The sequence below is a fragment of the Fusarium flagelliforme genome (assembly GCF_020744385.1).
Source record: "Fusarium flagelliforme strain FIESC 12 MPI-CAGE-AA-0113 chromosome Unknown B0J16scaffold_3, whole genome shotgun sequence".
Lineage (NCBI taxonomy): Eukaryota > Fungi > Ascomycota > Sordariomycetes > Hypocreales > Nectriaceae > Fusarium > Fusarium flagelliforme.
In genome coordinates this window covers 4829308-4852094 of record NW_025763505.1, presented here as the reverse complement: position 1 = coordinate 4852094, position 22787 = coordinate 4829308, and the positions used below count along the sequence as shown (strand labels likewise).

The window sequence follows — 22787 nt, the reverse complement described above, 5'->3', positions numbered from 1 at the left end:
ACAGCAGTTCTGAAGATGTTAGTATATGGTTTCTTGGAGTAATATATAGAAGAAAACTTACTCTGCTCTTATATCCTTTGACAGAAGCCATAGCAGCAGCTTCGGCATGCTCATACTGAGTCACCTGAGCACTTAGAACATGTCCCCTCCAGGCATCAGCAGCCTTAACACGAAGGAATCGTTGAGTAAGAGTGTGTGATCCAGGAGGTCCTCGTCGACCAGCTCGACTACGTCTTCTTCGAACGATACGAGCAGGACCATATTTGTTCTCAGGTCTATGGTTTGTGGGGTTGAGGGGAGAAGGGAACACAGGGGCGTACGAAGACGCATCGCGGTAGGTAGTACAGGCGGTCATCTTTGCTGTTGAAGGTATTCAGAAACCCTTTGATAATGGATAGAAATGTAATTCTTTGTTGAAGGGGAAATATTCACTCTTGAGGGAGAATGTAAAGGAAGAGGGATGATACTATCAGCAAAGAAAGAGGATTCTCTCAATCCTTATATTCAATTCCTCAAGAGATAAAATAGAGACTAGTGCAGGATCCAAATTCGAGACAACCACAGAGTAAGAAACATTGTCTCCAGGGGCTGGATCATCGTTCAACTAAAACATTGGTGTTCTGGTACTAGAGGAATGCTCTCTGCGTGTAAAAGTCGCGACCCTTGTGAAGCTAAGAACTAACCGTTAGTCAGGTACGAACGACTCAAATCATCAACACGTCAACGATAAGGTAATGAAAAGGAGGAAGCAGCAAAAGTGCTTGCTTGAAGAGTCAAGCGCAAGCACCTGCATTGCATTGCATACGAGACAAAGGCTAAGAAAGATTGTGACGAGACAGTAGTCAGGAACGGGCGAGACATGCAGCTCTTGGCTGTGGAGTTGTATTTGTTAGTTTGGTACAGCTTTTTGGGTGGTGGCCTCCCTTGATATCGTGAGCGGGGAACCAAGGAGGACGGGAGACCTGATAAATCGCCAATATTATTGGCCTTTCTCCCTCCTCCGCTGACCCCTTCGGTTCATTCGGTTCACAAGAGACTGTACTATCTCCATTGTCATAGTGGGCTCCCGGCCATACTAGACAATGAGGACTAACTTAGAGCTGTGGGAAAGTCTGATTCTGGGCTGATTCAAAACGAGGGCGAAGGCAAACAATGGTCGGTTTCTTCGGGCCGTGGTTTAGTGAGAACCACAATGGAACCCAGAGCTCGAATCAAATACGCGTTGAGACGTGTCAAGTCAAAATAGAGGTTCCTTCAAGTTTTCAATATTAGCTTGGGAAGGGCATCATTTGTAGTAGTGTATCGTATCCATCTAAACGAGTGACCAAAGCCGTTCCGTCTCCAACGCCGAACCTCCCCGCCCTTTGTTCGTCAAAGTGTCGATTACTGTATTACCCAATTGTGTCTGTCTGATTGTGTTGTTGAAAAAAGAAAAAGTTGGTACTCTGAATATTAAAGACAAAAAGACGAATCCAAAAATAACATAACGTCGATCACGTCTTTCTTTCTATCGTCTAGCCTCTAAACCGCTTTACGAGATGAAAGTAGCTTCGGTGAACATGGTGCCCTCCTCAATGATCTCCTCGTCGCCGATCTTGAGCTTCAGGGAGAGCTTGGGGTGGTACTATAGATTCATCAGCAAGGGGGTTCCCCATGATTCGGTTCGTCGGAAATTAAAATCGACGAAAAAGAAAAGGAAACAAACTCACCTGGTAGATGTAAGGCTTTGTGCCGGCAGCTGCCGCGACGATCGTCTTGACGAAGCCGGGGACCTCGGCCATGATGTCAACTTTGTCAACACGCTCGCCGAGAGGTCCTTCAATTGTGGCCTGGACAGCCTTTCCGTCCTTGCCCATACCAGTCCAGCTGAACTTGACTTCACTGGGCTCAGGCCATTCGTTCTCCGAATCCTTCTTGACCTGAGTGTGCTCAGCCGTGTTAGTGGCGCCGGCGTAGATGATCTCGCCATCCTTGGCAATACCACCAACGTTGACAAGAGTTGAGCCGTATGAGGGAGTGCTGGTGAACTCCATCATGACAGCCGAGTAGTTGGGGCCCTGAAAGTTGACAAAGTTCCATCGGCAGGCGGCGTGGTGAGGCTTCATGCCCTGGAGAGCATAGACGTTCAAAGCCTGACCCTTGAAGTCGATAGGTCCATCCTTGGTGGTGATGGTACCTTCGGAAACGCAACGAGGCCAGAAGGCATGTCGCAGGGATCCCCATGGGTTCTTGAGATCGGTGCCGTACAGGGTTGTGCCTGTAGTACCAACCTGGAAGCCAGGGGCAGCGCGGGTGATCTTCAGGTTGACGATAGCGTTCTGGTCGTTCATGCTCTTGATGGTGTAGTATGTGCCATCCTCGGACAGCTCGAGGGCGCAGTCATCGGCGTAGAAACTCGTCTTGTCATCGCTGAAGTCTTGGTTGTTGAGGGGTGATGAGCACCAGACGTGGGGCTTGGAAGGGTCCTTTTGGAAGACCTTTGCGTTGAACTGGCAGGTTGTTCGAATGCCGCTTTTGAACATGTTAGTGACTGACAGTAGCACGGGTTATCGGGAACATACGCAACGTTACTATAGATGACCTGGGCAAGAGCGACGTAACCGTTGTCGCCAAAGATGTAGAAGCTTGATGTCTCAACACAGGTCGAGTCCATAGCCTGCCACTTCATGCCATCTCGACCGATCTCGGTGTAGGAAGTCTTCTCGGCCTCTGTGGCAACCGACTTGATGGCGGAGGGGCCGTAGATGGGCTCCTGAGTGCCGGCGACATTGGCCAGTCTATAGCGGTCAGTATTCTGCTTCAGTTTCTGGTGTCCAAGTTGATCTATGGTGGGGTCATAGGATCGGTACATACTGTTGCTTAGCCCAGTTGAACATGATGACTTGATTGAGTGATTGTTACTTGTGAATGTAAAAGGAGAGGAAACAGAAGATTTGATCTGTTTCTGAGGATGATAGGATGGGATGATGGGTCGAGAATTAATTCTGGGGACTTGGTTAATTAATAAGGTGCCGTCCCAAGACTACGGCCTACCGTAGTAAAGATGTCACTTTCTTTCACACCGCTGAGCCTGACCTATCCCAGCTCCTGTCGGCTGTGGCGTGGAGGGGTACATATCGTGGCTGATGACCTTGTGGGGAATGACGTGTGTTGAGGAAACGCGTACTGTGAGACGCGTCTCTGTAATTGGAGCTCTAAAGATTCAACAGAATCACTGACCAAATCGAGCTGTTCTAGGCTTGCAATTACTCTTTGGCTGGCAACTTGAGTATGCGCCACACTCTTTCTTCAGTAAGAAGCAATTGAATGTAATTACCTCTTGTCTCTGATTCAGCCGCTCCGCAGCTTCCGGAATCCACTCATTAAATGGCCCGGCTGGTAATTTCAGCTTCTAAATCATGTCCGCTTTGACATGGTCTCATGGCACGACACTTACCCTGAAGACGTATGATGAACTCCAATATGAAGCCATCCCAGATCAATTGTCTAGAGATTTGTTGTTTTATTTTACTTAGTATTAGTGGATTGAGTCTCCTTTTTCTTTTGAGGTGCTGTTTTGTCCCATAAATAAATATATCCTCACAAAGGACATTCTGCAGTGTTGTCATGACACTGCATGGATATGTGCATACCCCTGCGTGAGTACTTCAAAAAAAAAAAAAAGACAGGCATCGACTTGCCATCGTGCAGCTGGCATTCGGTGTATATTGTACATAGAAAGGGTACCAGTGTATAAACGTTAACGTTAACTGTAATCACGCACTGCTCCGTATAGAAAATAGAAGAGTAGCAAGTCAGGCAGGTTAAAGCTAGCAAGCAATACCAAGTTGACTTTCTCACCACAATAGATCTGCTCACAAGGTCACAAGTCATCATCAGTACCAGAGCCAGACATCAGAATAAGCCATTTAGAAAGCATGTAAAGTCTATGTGGTTTTCCTTTGCCAATTGCCTGTATTCTATGGATCTTGGCTTGCTGGTTAAGATTTTAGTTAGCTACCTATGCAGCGAGGATCAACCAACTTAGCGCTTATGTTGCGTACAGTTATAAGATACCGTATCTAAGAACTCAATCAGTATCGATAAAGACGTGCATTATCTCGGATCTAACAACGGATTTTCATGGTGAATACGAATTGTTTGAAACCAAGGTCATCATCCATCCTTAAAGTTATGGATATGACAGGGTCCAAGGCGAAAAAAAAAAAAAGAATGCTCATGCAACTTTAAGCTGACCAATCAGAATTCGCATGAACTTATTACGTGCAGCTAAAAGTAAAAACTTTAGCCGGCCCACCCGTCATTATTAGGTACAGTAGGTACTGAGGCTCAGTGCGCTGCGCGACGCGGTCGGCCTGACGGGACTGACTTGATTTCTCGATCGCAACAGCGCAGCCTGTTAACTTTTCTCTCCCATTTACATCACCTCTCATCAATTCTGCTTGCTTGGCGCAACAACACACAGACACTCGTGATCTGCAGTTACAGCCAATCTCTCAGATTTTTTTGTGATTTGATCTCTACTGCAATCAACTTTGCGCGTCACGTCGTCTAAGTCGCCGATAAAGTGTCTTTATCGCCATTATCGATAGCATCGTGCGCGCTCCTGCTATCGATTACATCCAACCCATCATACCTCCCTCGACGACATCCCTTCGAACAAAATGGAGGAGGACGGGACGCAGATTCTTGCTCAAGCAGCACTCGATCCAATTTCTCGACCAGAGTCAACCTCGACTTCCGCATCAAATCTACCACATGGATTGCCAGGCATCTCGGCCCTCGCTGCTGCCAACGCGGCTACAGACGCTACAGCTCAGTTAAGGTACGGATACTTACAGAACTACCCATACACAAGCACAGCAATAAATGCGCAAACTCGACATTTGCGCAGAGTCCAGCGAAGCGAAACCCTCAATAAATCCAGCATCATTCCCTCAAACAATACCAACCAGGTCTTTTCATGTGCACCTCAACTAACCCTTGTTTGCAGAGCTTCTGTCGCAGCATCGCCCGCTATGTATCCTACTGCCTCTCCTGCCGCTACGAGTGGGGGATCTGGAAGTACTATGGTGAGTTTGGATCCTGTTTCTTTATCACAATCTTATCATTACCTTCCCGTCGCATCTTACATTGCATGTCACCACTGCAATCTTATCTCGAAAACCGCGGACCACAACCCGTCCCGGTTTTTTCGCAGCCATGACACCAAACTTGGGCTTATCGCCTTCCAATTGATACAATCACGTGGCTTATCTTCAAACCTTGCCACGCTATCCCTCGTCAGGATGGATGGTGGGTCTTTGCCGCGGGCTTATCTGGCTTATCAAGCCAGTTACGTTGCAGCCAAAGAATTTTACTCCATCCTCTTATCGTGGCCGAGATAATAATCAGCGCTCTCCCTCCCACTTTCGCATCTAATCACTTTATGTTCATGTTCACCAACCGGCAATATGATGGCAACTAACGGATCTACGCAGCCTACCTGCCACAATTGCAGTACCTCTACAACTCCATTATGGCGTCGCGACGAATTTGGCGCTGTCCTTTGCAATGCCTGTGGCTTGTTCCTTAAGCTACATGGTCGAGCTCGTCCAATTTCTCTCAAGACCGACGTTATCAAGAGTCGCAACCGAGTGAAGACCATGCGCCCTGACTTGGCGAACAAGAAGAAGGTTAGTTCAATGCTTTCCGATCTTGCGCTCCTTGTTAACATTGGCCAGCAGCAACAGCAAGCGCAGCAACAAGCCGCACAAGGATTTGGCACGACCGATGCGAACGGTTTCGATACCACTGGACAGGCCGCAGCCGCTGCAGCACACGCCGCACGACAAGCGTCTCACAACAAAGCGAATGGTCATGATGGAGAGTCCCCAATGTCTCGCAATGGCACCCCCTCGATGTATGCGCATGGCCTATCCTCCTTTATGGTTGACGATCCCTACCAAAGTGGCTTTGTCGCAACAGGCGAAGGTCGTGCGACATCGCCCATGAACGGAGATCGCAAGAACGATGGTCCCTTGACGCAGGAGCAGCTCATCGCGCAAAACTCAAGCCTCAAGACACGAGTCAGCGAACTTGAAGTAATCATAGAGCTATTCCGAGGTCGTCTGGCTCAATTGGAGCAACAGGAAGCTTCTACTAGTGTCGAACTCAACCAGACGCGCTCCGAATTGGACACAACAAGGGACAGCGAGGCTCAGCTACGAGCACAACTCGAGGACAGCCACCGACGCGAGAACAGTCTGAAGCGACGTCTGGATGATCTCGAACTTGAGCTCCAGGCGGTCCACTCGGTCGGCTCAGGTTCTGATGAACGACCTGCCAAGAGGCCCCGCACCACTGACGAGCCTTACAAGACCCAATCAGAGACAGACATTGAGGCTGCTGCTGAGGCACTTCTTGCTTCTGATGTCTCTAGGTCTCATGAGGTTACTGAGAATGCCCCTACTCAGTCGTCCGAGGCGGCACAGTCTTTGGAAGAGACAAAACAGGCGCACCCTGCCCCCGAGACTGATGATGTTCCTATCGACCCTGATATGCCCATGATGGACGATGCTCATCAATCAGAAGTGAAAGTACAGGCCCACGAAGATGCTGGTGTTGATGCTCCTGCCCCCACTGATGGGTCATCTGAGGCCGCGGATGATACAGAAGCTGCTGCATCCGAGAATGCAGCTACATGAGAATACTTATGCTGTAAACATTCTGATAAGCGATGTGTTTCTCGAAGCTAGATCGAGGTTTGAGCATGGCCAGTTGCATTCTCAAAACAGCTACCTTGACACGTTATCAGTTTGGCAGTACAAGTATTCCAGCATCAGTTATGACTCGCATTGATTTATACCCCACTTGCGAGAGGCGTCGAACGCCTCTCGCGTTGCTTTCATGATATATACCTCCTAGCGGCAAGGGCAGCAAGGCAAAGGCGTTACGGCACGTCGTTTTAGGGTGACAGAGAAGTCACGAGTAGGAGCATTGTGTTTTTAATGGGTTGAAGAACAGAGGGTGATTGCGGAAAAAATCATGGGATTGATAAAAGCTGCTCACAATGAAAAAGTAGACATTGATTTTGTTCAACTGTTTTGACCTCCCATGAACCATGATATAGCATGATCATGATTAATCAATCTTTATGTTTCCCCCAAGTAACATGCTATGCTTTGTGACTTATAGTACAAATTCGTCTCCCGCTAGTATAAACAACGTGGTATAAGCCTTTAACAAGACAAACAAAGCCGAAATGAACAGATTCTTTGACGTGACGCTCCGAACTCCATGTATAATCTTTTGCCGTAAAAGGAAACGAATCACTCTCAGTTCTTCCTGGGAAAATAAGTCTCGGGGTCGAAACCCCAGAGAGGTCGCCCGAGGCGGCCCAAGCTGTGGATGACCTGTTTATTGGGTTAGTCGGTGCTCTTTCATGAGTACGCAACGGAAGATACTTACATCTTGAACTGTCACCGTCTTGGCGTTTCTGTACTCAACGTAGATCACGCAGTCTTGCAGAATCTAGATAGATGTTAGCGGCCATCTCGGGAGTAAGTAGATAGTGTGCTCCACGTACGGTCTCCAATCGAGCTTTCAGCGCCGCGCGAATCTCATCATAGATACTGCCGGAAATTCTCTTCACGCCACCACGGCGGGCAAGCCGTCTAAACCCTTTGTTAGTACATAGACTATGAACCCCCCGTGAGGTTGACGAACCGGATAGCGGGCTTTGCTAGACAACTGTTAGTAGATATTCTTCACATAGGGTAAATGAATAAACGTACTGACACCTTGAACCGAATCGCGCAGGACTTTGCTATAATCAGTCAGACAATGTTTCATGTTCATCTCAGGGTTTGACTTTACCGGTGTCGTTTTCCGCCCAAGACAGTCTTGCCACCAGTGTTTGATGGTCGCACAACGCCCTTTCTCTGCAAAGCAGTGACCTTACCGCCAGAGTATGTAGGCTGGGGCATGGATGAGGATGGGCGTGAGGAGGGGCCTCCTCGCATAGGCACTGAGGGCGCCATGTTTGGACGAGTGAAGAAGGTAGGCCACAAAGAAGTCAAGTATCGCCGAACAAAAATAAGAAGAGACGCAGCAGGTATTCTCAGGTTAATCGGTTTCGTGTTTGTAAAATAGCGAACGATTGTGGTGGGTTTGTTATTGTGCTCGATTGAGCTGTCGCGATGCATCATGCTCAGCATCGTCGCCAGAGCACGTGACCGCAAGACTGAATCACCGTCAAGCACTGGCGGAAAAGTCGTCCAGCATCACTGTCCAACACTAGTAAGTAAATGTTAGGCGGAACAGGCAACTCTTAGGCATGAACAGACAGGTAATCTGAGCTGATATAAAGTGATCGAATCGTTTTTGTCTCTTTTGGGGGCTAGTTGACACCCTGAATACCAGGAAGGTGAGATAAGAGATGGTTGCATGTATTACTTTTAGTTCTACTCGACCTCCAGTGGGAAACAAATTTGTACTACAAGTCACAGAGCATAGGATGTTCTTAGTAGAAACAAAAAGATTGATTGATCGATCATGATCATGTTGTATCATGAACGTATAATTATGAGCTTCTTAAACGATAGAAATATGGGGTATCTCAAGTGACAGTACAGGTAGGTGAGGTATCAAAAAATGAAAAAGAAATCAGAAAAGTAAAGAGTAGTGCTCCCGCCATTAAATGCTTCCCTCCTGCAAAGCCGTCCATCTCTCCTGTAAATGTCAGAGTCTATACTGTAGCATGACCCGTCGTCTTCTAGTGGTATCTTTATGTGATCTGTTGATTGCTGTTTGTATCTTCTTTCCGTCGGCTGTATCGTTTTCTGGGGTATTCGTTTATCGCAGTCTTGATATCTTCTTCTCATCATCGTCCATTCTTCTCCCCAGCGTCGTTTCGTGTTTCGATTTAGTTCTTGCATAATGAACTCGTCGAGGGATCATATTATCCCATAATGTGTTTGGGTTGTCGCTTATGAAGTAAATCGTTTACCTCCTCCTCTTGATCAAGTCCCAGTTGGACAGAATGCCATCCAAGGCCCTGGTGGCTCGGACCTCATCACGTCGGAAAGGCGCATTGAAGATGCCAGGGAGCAGCATGGCGCTGTTAGCATGCTCCTGCGCGAACCCAATCTCGGCATCCTTTCCACACTTCTCCTTGGTAACGCGCACAGCTTCTTGGAGCAGGTCCTTTCCAACACCCTTTCCACGGTAGTTGAGGTTGGTAGTCCAGGCGCGAATAACACCCTTGCCTCCTCGGAGAGAAAGCGACCGTCTTCGTCTGTGGTTGGATGTCGGGCTTGGTTCGAGGCGAAGAACAAGGGTTCCGATAATGTCTTGGTTGAGACGGGCGGCCAGCAGGGTATCTTCCTCTCCATCGTCGGCTCGTAGCCAGTTCCACCGGAGTCGTTCAGCTAAAGAGATGTAGCCATTGGCTAAGTAGCGGATACCCATGAGGTAGCTCATGATGACACCACAAGAGACCGTCATGCCAAGTCCTGAATCGCGAGAAACACCACTAAGATGGTAGATAGTCGCAAGGGCAGCTGATAGGCCGGCGAGACAGATCGGGTGGAAAACGAGGTTTAGTGAGGCCCGCTGGCGCATCTGAGCAATTGAGTCGGCGACGAGGCGCATGCCTTCGACCTTGTCTTGAGGCTTGTTGAGAACCTCGAGAGACAACGGCTCGACATCATCGTCATCGTCGAGCCCAAAGTATGGAGTGGAAGCTGCAAGCGGAGAAGGCGATGGCGGGACGAAAGAAGCGAAAGGCACAGATGGACCGAATTGTGGAGTGCTGGTGGCTGAAGTCATTGCCGAGTGAAGGACAAGGTTGGCGCGGAGGAATGTGAAGAAAGCTGTGAGTCGCGATATTAGCCATGGTGTTTTATTCAAGCATGGTAGTCTTGCTGATTTCTCTCTTCAAGTTGGATATCCTGACACTCATATCGCAGCAATAGTCCGACCTCAATATTCATGACTTGATCAAGCTGTATACTAAAATAGCTTCCATTGTCGAATGTTGAGCTCGTACCAAGCAACCCTAGGCTGAATGCAGTCTTCTGTCGTGTGCTCAACCCTGCAAAGGTATGGTGACTGGGGTAGGCCTTGGTGGTGGCCACGGTAACCGAGTGACAGGGAGCTCTTACAGGGTCCAAGCAACGAAGAGCAACGCAAGACGTGAGAAGAATGAACTTACCAGCACTTGTCTTCAAAACCGGAACAGCACCAACTCTGTCAACCACCGTGCTTGGGTGGCAGGTCCTCAAGTCGAGCTCTCGAATAGCAATGTGCTGAGGACCCTCCATGGTGGTGTAGGTAGCCATGGTTGAAACGGCGTATTAGACTAACGTAGGTAGATAGATAAAGAACAATAAGATAAGAAGTGTAGTAAAAGACGAGAGAAGGAGGCCAGCCTTCAGAAACAAAGTCGACCGAAGAGAGAACAAGGGTATCGAATAAAATAGTAGTATAATAGGATGTGATTATAAAGTTGAGATATGGCTATGTTTTGACAAACACAAGCTCGAGCGAGGAAGATGGAGAGAAGAAAGAAATAGCTCGAGACAAGTCCGGGGGAGGACGAAGAGATTTCAAAGTTTCGAGAAGTCTACGGCAAGGTAGGGTCAGGGTCGTCAGCTCCTGCAAGTCGATAAATAGGCTTGGGAACGACCCGACGCTCTGGTGGCCGTAGCGTCTCTTACCCTTTCGAATGCGCCGCGACAGACTCTGCATTAAGATCCTTGCATCTTGCGGCGCTGTCGCTGTCATGGGCGTTCGAAGCCGGATCCCTGGGCCCTTGGCTCATCCCTGACAAGTGTTGGGCCGCGTCCGTCTCTCTGCGACTGTCTGGCTTCGTCTTTATCGTGGGAGGCTAGACAACAGAAATGCCTCTATGCACAGTAGACTGTAGCGCCAATGCGGGATGGTGGGTTCGCTTTTCCGTAGCGGGCTGTCCATGTGGTAAAGGTGGTGTTGAAGTCGCTGGTGGTTGCGTGACAGAGTTGAAAGATACGCTACTATCTCGTCAAGCGATATCGATGATTGTTGGTCTGGACTCGCGAGAAGGATTCTTTGTGGTGGTGTACTTGGTATAAAGCACATACAGTACTGTAATGCACTGCGTCTTCTTGGTACTGTACTGTGCCTATGCATGCCGCGTCTTATCACCATGTTCTTGCCCAATCACCAAGAGATATCTTGTCTTTTTGCAACACTGTTGATGCTCGACAGCATCAGAGGTGTTCCTGTTCTCCACTCAGCGCTGCGAGCGTAATCATCAGTAACCAACTTCATCACAGGCGTCGTCTTTTTTGTTGAATGACAGCAGGGGCCTTTCAGCCTTCAGCCCCTCATCTCCACCTGGCCCCTAGCAACAAACGACAGAAGCGGGGAGCCGAGACGACCAACAGCCCAGAGCTCGTTAGTTCACCGTTGGTGTGCCCTATAAACTCATAGTGTCAGTTGGCCCATGCTTGAAATCGTAATTCCATGAGCACGCGACGACCAGTCAATCTAATTTGATTTGATCCTGCCCGGGGTCCAAGCTGCTCGATTTAAAATAAAGGCTCACTTTGACTTACCTTGTCCCGGGGCAAATTCATATGCAGCCGAGTGAATAAGTGAGCGAGCCATGGCATGAGTTCGATGCCAAGTGTGAGTGGGCACTGATAACCTGCCTTTGGTCTAAACCAACATTCTCAATATGCAAGTGCTTGAAACTTTGAATAATCGAGCGATGCGACATGATGTATGATGAGGCGTCCCTCGACGGCTCGAAACCTACAAAGACAAGATATTCGGCGCTTGATACCCGGTCCCAACACGACATGTTCCGTAGCGGCCTTTATTGTTGCTAGATCGTCAGGGGCCTCTAGAACCGAATTCAAAGAACTGGATAGTCTAGACCCGCGTCAACGGTCTCTCCCCATCGCACTAACCGTGACGGCGCCGATGTCTTGACGCCATACTTCTCACGCGGAGATGTTTTCGCAGTCGGTCAGTCCAATAGTTCAGGTCAATATGATACATGCAGACATGATAGCTGTATTGAGCAACCTCGGCGCTTGCAACGAGCTGATCGTCCTTGATGTTCCAAGTTCCGTCAAGAAACGGCACCAGAACAAACCAAAATGGTAAACCTCATGTTGTATCACCTCCACTGCTGACGTACCCAGCATAACCCTGGTTGACAGATTTCAACGTGTGCTATGCCAGATATCAAGATGATTGCCAGCTAATATAACAACCGGCGGGATGTGTGGGGGAACAACCGAGGAGGATTCATCAAAGAGATTTGTGCCCCCCGCGCCGCCTCAACATGATCCTTCGTTACCAGCGGTAACTGACCGATTCGTTCGGAATATATTGGCCGATGCTCACTTATACTTTTCGTCTTTGGCTGCGTTTCCATTCCCATTTCCAGAGAAAGTTTGATGTTTATCTCCCACTTGCCGTACTGGCACTAGTAATGTACTTGGCTCCTCGAACGGCCGAACCTGTTGGTTGGCGTTGCTTCGATTGATGGTGCCATCTTGTTGAATGAAAGATATGGTTGGTTGGCTGATCGATTTGGCTCTGCACCGTCGAGTTACGTTTCCCGTTGTTTCCCAGTCGATAGACAACGACAGGCCTATGCTTCGAAGTCTTGAAACGCCCGGTAGTGAAACCCTGAAGGAGCACGGAGCATGGAACCCGAAACGCTATTGCGTGCTGCCGCGTTTGACGACCGGTGATCCATCCACTCGACGTTGCAGTCATTGTCGAGATTTGCAGGGATGTGTAACAAGAGAAAGGGTGAAGACCCTGAAACTGTTAGAGACCAGGCAGCCCACTATACGAACAAACGTACCAATTGATCACTCGCCAGTTCCAGATATTGACGCACCATGGCTTATTGGTAGGTCGTTAGTTTCGATGATGGACGTTTGCAGCCCAACTTCAATGACATGATGTTTCTTAGAAAAGTCTCATTTACGGATGATTTTCGCGGGGCAAGGACGAGCATTGGGCAGGCCGGCCAGGCCAGGCAGGTAGGCAAGCAGGCAAGTACAGTAGTGCCTTCCAACCTGATCTCAAGGTGACAAAGAGAGATACAAGGAACAAACAGGTTGATTTAATCGTCAATTAAAAATGATTCTATTCCGTCGCATCTTAATGAGAAAGCCCAAGTTTCCAATGTCTCTTGATTCCTCATAGCATATACTCGGCATATATGTTTCCTGCCGTTCGCATCTCGCCAAACAATGGAAGGTGGTACCAGAAGCACCATCCATCGTCAGTCCAATATTCACTGTTATTACACGTCATTAAACAAAAGGTAATTCAATTCAATGTTCAATATTACACGACGCTAACAATTTCCAAGATATATACCCATATTCTATCATCTCCTCAGCCGATGTCCAAGAACCATACCAGCAAAGGCAAGCACTCGATAAGCCGTTCCGATTGCTACCAAAACACCAATGTTGAGCCACTTGCGGTCAAGATGATATCCAGTGACTTCAGCAGCGATTTCAACGGAATAAAGATACGAGAAAGGTGCCACGAGCTGTCCAAAATACAATTCCGCTAACCAGGTCGCAGGAGACGCTCGCCACAACCACTCCATGTGCCAACCTCGGACGGATGCCAAAGGAGGCGCGGCACCGGAGAGGATACCAGTGATGAGGGCAATCATGGTCGCAAACAATGGTGCATCTTCTCGGCGGACGACCATGCTTATGATGCTTGCCAGACCATAAATGCAGTAGAAGTACAGCACATTCGTGAGGAATGCCAGGCCCCAGTCGACGATAGGTACCGACAGCAGGAATAGCGGCACGGTGAAGTGCAAACATCCAAGAGCCATACGAGGAAAGACCGAGACAACCTTGGCAAGGAAGTAGGCCAGTCGCGAGTGACCTGCTTCTGCCTCTCTCCTGTATAGCAGAGTCTCTTCAGAGAAGAGCTTGACACCGGGAGCACCTGCAACAAGGCCGACGGCAATGGCGATCAGAAGAGCGAAGTTTGGCGCAGAAATGAAGTCGATAGAGGTTGACAGGACATCGTAAGGCTCATGGAACAGACCAGTAAACATGATACCATTCTTGGGATTGTTGGCGAGACCAAGCAGGGCGCCTGCTAGCACAGCAAGACCCATTTCGGCAAAGAAAGCAGCTCTCGCGCGGTATTGCTGAAGCATAGCACGACACAGACAAAGCCAAGCTTGCTTATAGTATGGTGCACCGCGCTTCTTGAGGGCTTGGCGCATGCCTGTATCGCCTAGCATTGTGGATCGGATGCTTCTGCGTTCATAAGCATCTTCTTGCTTGTTTTGGCGCATCTTTGCCCAGTGAGCAATGAGGGCTTCCTTGGACACATCACCCATACTGTTGTACTCCCGACCGTTACCAGTCACGATATCCGTGATCACGTCACCATGGTTGCTGTGCTCGGGGAATTGGAATCCCATACTCTCGAAATAAGTCTGCGATTCGCTCTGGGGGCCTTCATAGATGGTCTGTCCGTTGCCAAGCAGGATGAGGTTATCAAACAGATCGAAAATTTCGGTTCGGGGCTGGTGAATGATGACAATGATGGAAATACCAAGTCTTGCGATAGCCTTGAGTGTACGCATGATGGATGATGCTGCGGTTGCATCCAGACCACTGGTTGGTTCATCAAGGAAGATAGCCATAGGCGCCGCTGCCAGTTCCATGCCGATACTCACACGCTTTCGCTGACCACCACTGATAACTGGCTTACCGACACTGCCAACCTGAGAATCGCGGACGTGTGACAGCTCTAGACAATCGATGACAGACTCAACGTGAGCTTCGATTTCCTCCGATGTCCAGTTGTGAGGAAGTCGAATGCGGGCCGAGTGGATAATATTCTCATACACAGTCAACTCAGGCAAAACGATATCGTCTTGAGGCACGTAGCCCGTGAGCTTCTTATACTGCTTCATCTTGCCTGGAGTATTGTTGACGGCGACAATGCCACCCGTGTTGCTCGTTTTACCCATCAAGACATTGACGAAAGTGGATTTACCGGCTCCTGATCCGCCCATGACAGCCACAAGTTGCCCTTGCTCGATGGAACCAGTCACATTCTGGAGGATAGGCTTGGGGCTTTTCTTGGGATGGAAGACAAGATCGGAGTACCTGAAAGAAAGACCAAAGTTGGTGGCTTCAGTTGCTCTTCTCATAGACTCGACAAAAGCTCTGAGCTGGGGGTTGGCTTCTAGTTCCCTCTGCTCCGCTTCTGAGCTGTAAACGCTATTTCGGCTGAGGGCAGCCTCGAAACCAGTTCGGCTGCGACCCTCACGGAAGTTGTGTCCGTAGGGCGACTGAGGGCCATAGCCAGGCTGCATTGGAGCCGCCTCATTATCGACATCGTTCGACAGCTCCTTGTACCCAGCTCCAGTGATTGTCGCCTTGACAGCTCTCATGGTTTTGTGTCTCTTCAACATACCGGCATGCGCCTTTGATGTTTTCTGCCATCGTGAACGGAACATCAAGGTGAACATGCCTACCAAGAGAAGAACGTCGACAATAACCATGACTATCACGGGGATGAAATAACGCTGGAAAGTGGCACCCTCTGGACAACTACTGCCGACATTGCAGGGCGTTGGCGAAGAGGAACCAGGCTGGCAATATGAACCTGCGGGACAACGAATTTTCTTCAGACCTTTGTCTTCGACAGGACAATAGTAGCCTTGCTGGCAAACGACTGGCTCGAAGACTCCCATGCCCATATTTGAGCCGTTGAATGAACAAGTCATACCCGAAAGACGTGCGACTGTGCATTGTTTTAAAGGAGGACAGGATTGGGGCAGCGAGTTGATGGTGTTGTTTTGGCCTAGCTTTGGTCAGCGCATATTATGGGAGGAACTATGAGAAAGCTTACAAAGGAATCCTTCTTTGCACCCTTCACTCTGCCACGAAGATACATTCTGCAATTGAAGAGGAAGAGCACCGGGCCTCCAGCACGGTGCCGCATCAATGGGAAGCTGATCGTTCAGGATCTGGTTGGTGGCTCTGTAGAAGCTTGTGGAGAAACTTGATCTGTTGGTTCCGGTACAGTCACGATCGTAGACTGTGAGCGTGTTCTTGTCCTTCAATGGCTCGAGAGATCGGCTCTTGGAGTTCCAGACAAGATCCTTACCAACAGGTGGGTTCGAAGCATCTTCCATGGGCAGGTTCAGTGATCCTTTGGCGTTTTTTGCTTCATACCATTTCCCGGTTGTTATATTATAGACACCCTGGGTTTGGTTTCCGATACATTGCCATGCTGCTTGGCCGTTGTTGAAGTTCGAATTGGCTTTAGCGATGTTATCGAGTCCTGGCAGCGCACGAAGACTGCAAAGACATGCGGTTGTATCGAGAAAGGTCGGTCCTCTGGGGCGGTCGCCTGCAAGGAAAGGTTGCTGTGGAAGCTTTGCGTCGTCGACGCCATATTGTGAAAGAGACATTGCGTCGTCTGATAAGGTGTGGGTGATATCAACAACTACACTCCCACACAGGCTCTTGATAGACCTTGTGTAAGAAAAAGGGTAACAACAACAGCTCTCATATTGGAAACGTCAGCAGAGCGCGGGCTCGCATCTTTATAAGCTCAATGGCATTTTGCACAATACCATTCTCTTCGGCAGTGGACCACAGAACCATGCCTCGAGACCCATGGACAGGATCCGATGCAGAGGCTCGGACTAGGGATCTGCCATGAAAAGTACATGGGTTGGAATCCTTTCATGGATCCAAAGGGCAATGTTTGACTGTCTGTGAGATTTTAGGCGTACTGTCATTCAGGAGCGGAGCAAATGAGCTTGTCAGACTTGAGCTGTCTGCAATCTTTGCGGTGAATTGCACATATCATTGCTGATCTCTTGTCACTGCGGTCACGGTTGATATGTATGAGGCGTAGTGCTGCGCTACGAAATGTCTAAACTTGTACAGTTATCCCCTGAGCTGACAGAGCCTGAGACGCAGTCATCGTTTCTTCTCGCAGCAAATGTCACCGCAAAGCCTTAGGAGCAGGTTCAAGGGCCTGGTTTTTTTTTTATAGGTTCCTGCGGGTCGTACCAGCGCCGAGTCACACCAAATGCAGCTTAGGTCGAGGCGCATTTTAGCTTTAGCTGAGCTCTGGTGGAGTCTGGAGAGTAGAGTTTCGGGCATGATCGGTAAGCCCGCGAAGGGCAGAACGGCTCAGTATAGGGCTGATCTGCCAATTACCGGCGGGTTGTCTCGGTCTTCTCGGTGGTGTGATTGGTCAGTTCTCTAGGAAATTGGCTGCAAAAGGCTTGTTATCGCGCTGTAACATCACAGCCTCTTCCATCATCCTTATTCCTGGTTCCTGTCAGCAATGCCTCCTGGAACGCGGTGTGGTGCTTGCTTGTCTATTATCCACATGTTATTTTAACGACTCCATCATGACAACCGATGAAACCCTGGATGAATCCTTCTTTTCTTTCCAGCGGGCGCTCAGGAATTATCTCGTACGTTTGCATCTTATGCCTTCGTCTGGTTTACTGTGCTAGTGTCAGCCATAACCTCGCATTTGTCTGTGCCGAAGAGCGAGGCATCTTGGCACTTTGATATCCATGTCGTCATGTCAGCATTGGTGTCACTTTATTACGAGTGAATACGGAAATCAGGGAGATAACCCAACAAACCTATTCGAAATCGCGGGGTCTGGTATATCAGCCTGCGCCTCTGTGGTTGAGCTGCAGATCGCTGCTGATAGGCGGTGATCAGCAGCGCGTATGCTTGGAGCTGATCCGGAAGCGATTTTATAATACGATGCGCTGTATGACATGATCAGCTATCTGATGTATGATTTGGGATAGTCTGATGCCTAAATTTGTCAACAAGCCAGTAGCTGGGTTGAATAGCCTCACATGGACAGTTGTCAGGGTGCCAGACGAATTAGTCGCTGAGACCATAAGAGATGAAACAATATGGTCACATTATGCTAGCTTAGACGATCACTTAGGCTACTTTCTTTTAGCATTTTGAGCCTTCGAGGATAATCCTTCTGTTGCCCAGCTGGCAATGTAAGTTGTGACAATACTAATGACACTTGATTGGCTCTATCGCATGGGATTCCTGAAGCATATGCCGAAGGATTTCTCCGCGCGGTGGCTCAAACACTTCCAGGGTCCATACGACTACCACCCTGGTAGAGTACCTAGGCAATATTATAGCGATATCGGTAAGTCTCTTGAGACTGGCTTGAGGACAAACGACTATACCACAGAGCAGACAATACAGCATGGACATACGTGGGAATAAAGTATTTCCACATTGGAGAACGTAGATAACATTTTGTCGTGAATAATCGGCGACCTCGGACGCTCCCGCAGCCCGTGAGACTCTTATATTTGAATGATGACAGGACAATATCGTTTTATTTACGGGTAGGGACATACAAATAGACTCGTAACCCCTTGAGAGACAATTTGACCGTTAACAGGACAGTATAGTCAAAAGTAGCCACAGAACTATTGCTGGTTTCGGCTCACTTCGACGACAATGACCGGAGATGCAAGCAACCTTTCCCACCATTGATCGTAACCTTAAGCTTCGAGGCACATCTTTGCCTCATGTCATGTTGAACCTGCGTATTGAGAGCTTGGCTCAACGAGAAAGCAGTAACCACTACTTTATATTTCGAGCATCATTTGCAGCTTTGTCGAAATACAAATAGCTTGCGGCAGGTGGTCAACGGAAAAGTTATCCTCTAAGGCTTAGGACGATAGAGTAAAGTAGCCTAGATGACGGTCTAAGCTAGCATAAGGTAACTAAGTTATCTTGCCTCTTATACTCTCAGCAGCCAATTCTTCTGATACCCTGATGGCACCTATGTTTGGATCGAGAGTGTACTGTTTAGTGACTTGCCCGGGTTTCAAAATTGACGAGAATCACTGTAACATGTCAGGAGCATCTAGCTTAGACATTTTTAAAAAAGCAAGCTATCTGATGTCCAGGTTTTCTTGGCTCTGCTCTTAAGAGATGTCAAATTACTAAATGCACTTCCCAAGTTGCGAGACTTCAATATACTGCAAACCACTTGTACAATCTCTAGCTCAAATAGTCTGTATTCTGTGTGCCCAGATAACTAAGCATCTTAAGATGAGAGAACAACTTTTATACCACCATCTACCACTACAGTAGGCATCTATTGTATGTGTCCCTTATTTAATTGTACTGCTGCCATTGACCTTTCAAACTTGCTTATTGTACCTTCATATCTAAATGCCAGATACAACACAATCTACCCCCTCTTGATTGATACTGGTGTAATCTGAATATCACCATTTGACTGTTTAGTTAGTTAATAGTTCTATTCAATTGTATCATAGTTAACTTACACTAAAGTAAAGGTCGGTCTTGGAGGTAAGGAGGGATGTTCTCAGAGTCAAGTGGTGCCTCAGCTGGTGCCTCAGCTAATGTCTTGGTTGATGGCTGTAGTTCTGGAGGTGCTGATTCTCTCTCCTTCAGCCTGATTGGGAAGTTGGTTTATTCCCGGCCCGGCGGTGAGGGCGTTGTGGTGTATGAGGAGACTGTTGAAGTTCACGTAAAGGCTGTTTGTGCTGCTATCGAGTTGGAGTGGTCTGATAGGTAGTCTTCTACTCTGCCTTCTCTGCCTCTTCCGCTTCATCTTTGATAGCAGTAGTAATCTGATCTCCGTCTTTGTAGTCCGCCCAGAAAGAGATCAGGGTGCCCAGCTGCACCAGCCATGACAATAACATGCACGAGGTAAAATGAGAGTTTGAATGCAAGTTTGGTCTTGGTTGCATCTGATCTAGACATTTATTAAAGAAGTACCGATAAGGCCTATTAGGGAACGTAAGAAGGGTACTATAGAACTACTTAGTGTTGATGGAAGTGCAGGGGAAAATGTGAGATACGGAAGGTGCAAACGGTAGATAAGAATCACTGCAGCCCGTGAGCCTCATGAGTTCACGAGTAGCGGTATCCCAAGCTGCCTGGGTAAGGTCTGAGGGATAAAATCTGTGATTTAATTTCGCTTTGTATGAAGTATATAGTGGTGATATCTTCTTGAGCCTATCTAAGCTTATAGGTATATGGAGTAGTAGCTATATCAAATCCCTAAATCTCCGAGCACCCGCTATCCTTTTATCTTTACAGTTACGATATACTGATTACGTGCTAAAGATTTACTGCTAGGCCTTTGAGAAGATCGGAATTGAGACTATGAAAGCTTTCTTGACACGCACTCAGGTAGATAACATAAGAATTGTCCTCAAAGGCTTAGGAGAAATCAAAGTAGCCTAAAGGATGGCATAAGGTGGCCAGACTATTTCGTCGCTTAGGCTCTTAGTAGCTAATTCTTCTGACACCCAATGAATCGATATAGAAGTCCTATAATTCAGGATATCAGTGAACCAGAGTCAAAGATGGAATGTCGGTGAATCAAAGTGGAAGATAGAACGCTAGTGAATCACAGTGGAAGATGGGATAAATACTTAACAAGTTGTGATTTAGGTACATCAGAGAAAAGGAAAAGAAGAGATGGCCATTGAAGAAATCCAGTACTTGAAATAAGTTAGTAGATATGTCTTTAGATCCAAGGGATCCCGTTATAAAGCCTGGGCAAGCACGACAGTGAACTCATGATATGAACGTAGGTGCATCAGTTATGATTCTATACCAATGCTGTCTCTTACACCATGTTACTGACTGAACAATTTGACATTCTTGCAGGGTACATTTCAACAAATGCATTTAACATTGTAATCCAAGATTCGGTGTTGTTTCTAACATTACGAACCACAAAAAAGGTTCCTGGCTCTAGCCCTCCCAATTGTTCAGACCAGCCAATAATACCACATACCTAGGGGTAACAGAAGAATTATCCTATTAGTTAGAGTGTAGAAATAAAACAACCTAATTACCAGTCCAAGCTAGCATAAAGTAACTAAATTCTTTCATCTCTTATGCTCTCGACAGCCAATTCATCTTACCCCTGACGCTTACTTACCCTAAACAAGGTCTCTTGAAAACCCCAATTCAGCTCATTCTCCAATGTCTTACAGCAACAATCTCCAAATTATGATTGGATAAAGTTACGAGTTACTAGGCAGCGGGAGCCGAATTGCATATCGGAGGGGTTGCTGATTAGAAATCCAGATCCATCTTTCACATCAACAAATTGTACCAGATCGAAGCGATGAAGGTCACCCAGGTAAGTCCACCGGCAATCGGATTTAGAGACTTTACTAACATGCACTCAACAGCTATGGTATTATCCTATAAAGGGCATTCGAGGTGTACAAGTCCAGTCCGCCACACTAGGACCACAAGGCCTTCAGCATGACCGCCGTTTCATGCTTTGCAAGATTGAGAAATCAGGTGAACTTACAAAAGTTCAGTTATCCAAACATCCGGAATGCAGTCTATTTGAGCCAGAGGTCATCGGCGATAAGATTCTGGTCAAGTACCTGACACCAAAAGAGCCGCTCGTACCATGGAAACCAGAACAAGACACTGTTCTTGAAGTACCGATTGAACCAAACCTCAATGAATTGGCCAAGGCCGACATCAACCTCCACCAAAGTCTTGTCGTTGCGTACCGTATGGGCCCTGAGTATGATGCCTGGTTCACGGCTTGCTTCGGGTTTGATACGGCTCTCATCTACATTGGTGATGGTCGGCGTCCTGTGTTAGGAACATTCTCCCCCAAGACACAAGACACACCTACCTCATGGACCTCATTGCTTGTCAGCTGCCTCCTTGGGAAAACTGTATCTCCCGCCGAAGACGACTGGATCACCTTCTCTGACTGTGCTCCATACCTTGTCGCTACGGAAGAGTCTCTCAATAACGTCAGATCCCGGCTATCAGCATCCGACGTTGACATGAAAGCGATGCGGCCTAACATTGTTCTGGATGGGGAGGCAGCATGGGATGAGGACTTTTGGGCGCAGCTGGTTATTAGTGAAACTCACGTTATAACTCTCACCAAGAATTGCAACCGGTGCACTTCACTCAACGTGGATTACGCAACAGGCCGTACAGCTCAGGGAGAGCGTGGGACGGTACTCAAGAAGCTCATGTCTGACCGGAGGGTTGATGCTGGAATAAAATACTCTCCAGTTTTCGGCAGATATGGTTTCCTTACCAGCAAGCCTGATGACAATCCTACTGTATCTGTCGGTGACACTGTAGAGGTGGCAGCACGTCAAGCTGAGCGCGCTGTCTGGGATTGGCCCCTGGGTGATTCCAAGGTTGCCAGATATTATCGTTTCTCTGACACAAGCCCAAAACTTTCTATAGTCCTTTCGTTCTGGCTGACGGCTGCGGCCTTGCTAGGATTGCTACCTTGTTGGCTTTTCTTTTCCTAATTGAACCTTCCTTTCTTACAAACGTTGTGCCCGATCCGTGACAAGTGTATGCCACTTCATATGCAAGCGAGTGTCTTCGGACGAGCAGCATCTTGAATCTGGGATTACTACGAAAGCAAGGCAGTGTATTCGACACATCTGGCCATAATGAGCCTTGTATCCGGCCGCGAATCGCCCAGTGTCCGCAATATCTCGGCGCGGGAGGCCGGAGGGGTGGGGTCCTGTCTCTTTACCTCCGACGCCGAGACGGGGCGGCTCCTCTTCGGTCTTCATATTGTCCGTAAAGGGCCGGAGAACAGGCGGGAGGCGAGCAGTAACACGCAACATTAAGCACCTTGTCCGAGCACCTGGAAACGTTCCATTACCCCGTGTCCAAGACTTGCCGAGGTATGACAATCACGTTACGCAAATAGGTCGCACAAGATACCCAGTA

The 22787-nt window shown here is 48.1% G+C and overlaps 7 protein-coding genes across 7 annotated transcripts; 2 read left to right on the top strand and 5 right to left on the bottom strand.

The window, feature by feature from the left end:
• Positions 1 to 1531: 1531 nt before the first annotated feature.
• Positions 1532 to 2876, bottom strand: B0J16DRAFT_355143 (survival factor 1; the record flags this gene model as incomplete). Its single annotated transcript, XM_046129404.1, has 4 exons — positions 1532 to 1624; positions 1710 to 2511; positions 2562 to 2777; positions 2854 to 2876. 4 exons carry the CDS (start codon positions 2874 to 2876, stop codon positions 1532 to 1534), a joined length of 1134 nt encoding a protein of 377 aa, XP_045985408.1.
• Positions 2877 to 3257: 381 nt separating this feature from the next.
• B0J16DRAFT_339760 (uncharacterized protein) lies at positions 3258 to 4154 on the bottom strand. Its single transcript, XM_046127583.1, has one exon. It carries the CDS (start codon positions 3874 to 3876, stop codon positions 3580 to 3582), a length of 297 nt encoding a protein of 98 aa, XP_045985407.1. The 5' UTR covers positions 3877 to 4154; the 3' UTR covers positions 3258 to 3579.
• A 144-nt stretch (positions 4155 to 4298) lies between these two features.
• Positions 4299 to 7069, top strand: B0J16DRAFT_339759 (uncharacterized protein). The gene is made up of 4 exons (XM_046127582.1): positions 4299 to 4825; positions 4994 to 5072; positions 5481 to 5675; positions 5724 to 7069. Exons 1-4 carry the CDS (start codon positions 4665 to 4667, stop codon positions 6684 to 6686), a joined length of 1398 nt encoding a protein of 465 aa, XP_045985406.1. The 5' UTR covers positions 4299 to 4664; the 3' UTR covers positions 6687 to 7069.
• On the bottom strand, positions 7070 to 8146 carry B0J16DRAFT_339758 (histone-fold-containing protein). The gene is made up of 6 exons (XM_046127581.1): positions 7858 to 8146; positions 7776 to 7807; positions 7708 to 7723; positions 7568 to 7655; positions 7450 to 7512; positions 7070 to 7394 (listed from the first exon to the last, which is right to left on the bottom strand). Exons 1-6 carry the CDS (start codon positions 8019 to 8021, stop codon positions 7317 to 7319), a joined length of 441 nt encoding a protein of 146 aa, XP_045985405.1. The 5' UTR covers positions 8022 to 8146; the 3' UTR covers positions 7070 to 7316.
• Positions 8147 to 8500: 354 nt separating this feature from the next.
• Positions 8501 to 10218, bottom strand: B0J16DRAFT_339756 (uncharacterized protein). Its single transcript, XM_046127580.1, has one exon. The coding sequence runs from the start codon at positions 9808 to 9810 to the stop codon at positions 8986 to 8988; it is 825 nt and encodes a 274-aa protein (XP_045985404.1). The 5' UTR covers positions 9811 to 10218; the 3' UTR covers positions 8501 to 8985.
• A 2914-nt stretch (positions 10219 to 13132) lies between these two features.
• B0J16DRAFT_116064 (uncharacterized protein) lies at positions 13133 to 16717 on the bottom strand. Its single transcript, XM_046121538.1, has 2 exons — positions 15895 to 16717; positions 13133 to 15846 (listed from the first exon to the last, which is right to left on the bottom strand). The coding sequence occupies exons 1-2, from the start codon at positions 16457 to 16459 to the stop codon at positions 13382 to 13384; spliced, it is 3030 nt and encodes a 1009-aa protein (XP_045985403.1). The 5' UTR covers positions 16460 to 16717; the 3' UTR covers positions 13133 to 13381.
• A 4390-nt stretch (positions 16718 to 21107) lies between these two features.
• Positions 21108 to 22373, top strand: B0J16DRAFT_362232 (MOSC domain-containing protein). The gene is made up of 2 exons (XM_046129796.1): positions 21108 to 21195; positions 21248 to 22373. The coding sequence occupies exons 1-2, from the start codon at positions 21181 to 21183 to the stop codon at positions 22352 to 22354; spliced, it is 1122 nt and encodes a 373-aa protein (XP_045985402.1). The 5' UTR covers positions 21108 to 21180; the 3' UTR covers positions 22355 to 22373.
• Positions 22374 to 22787: the final 414 nt, after the last annotated feature.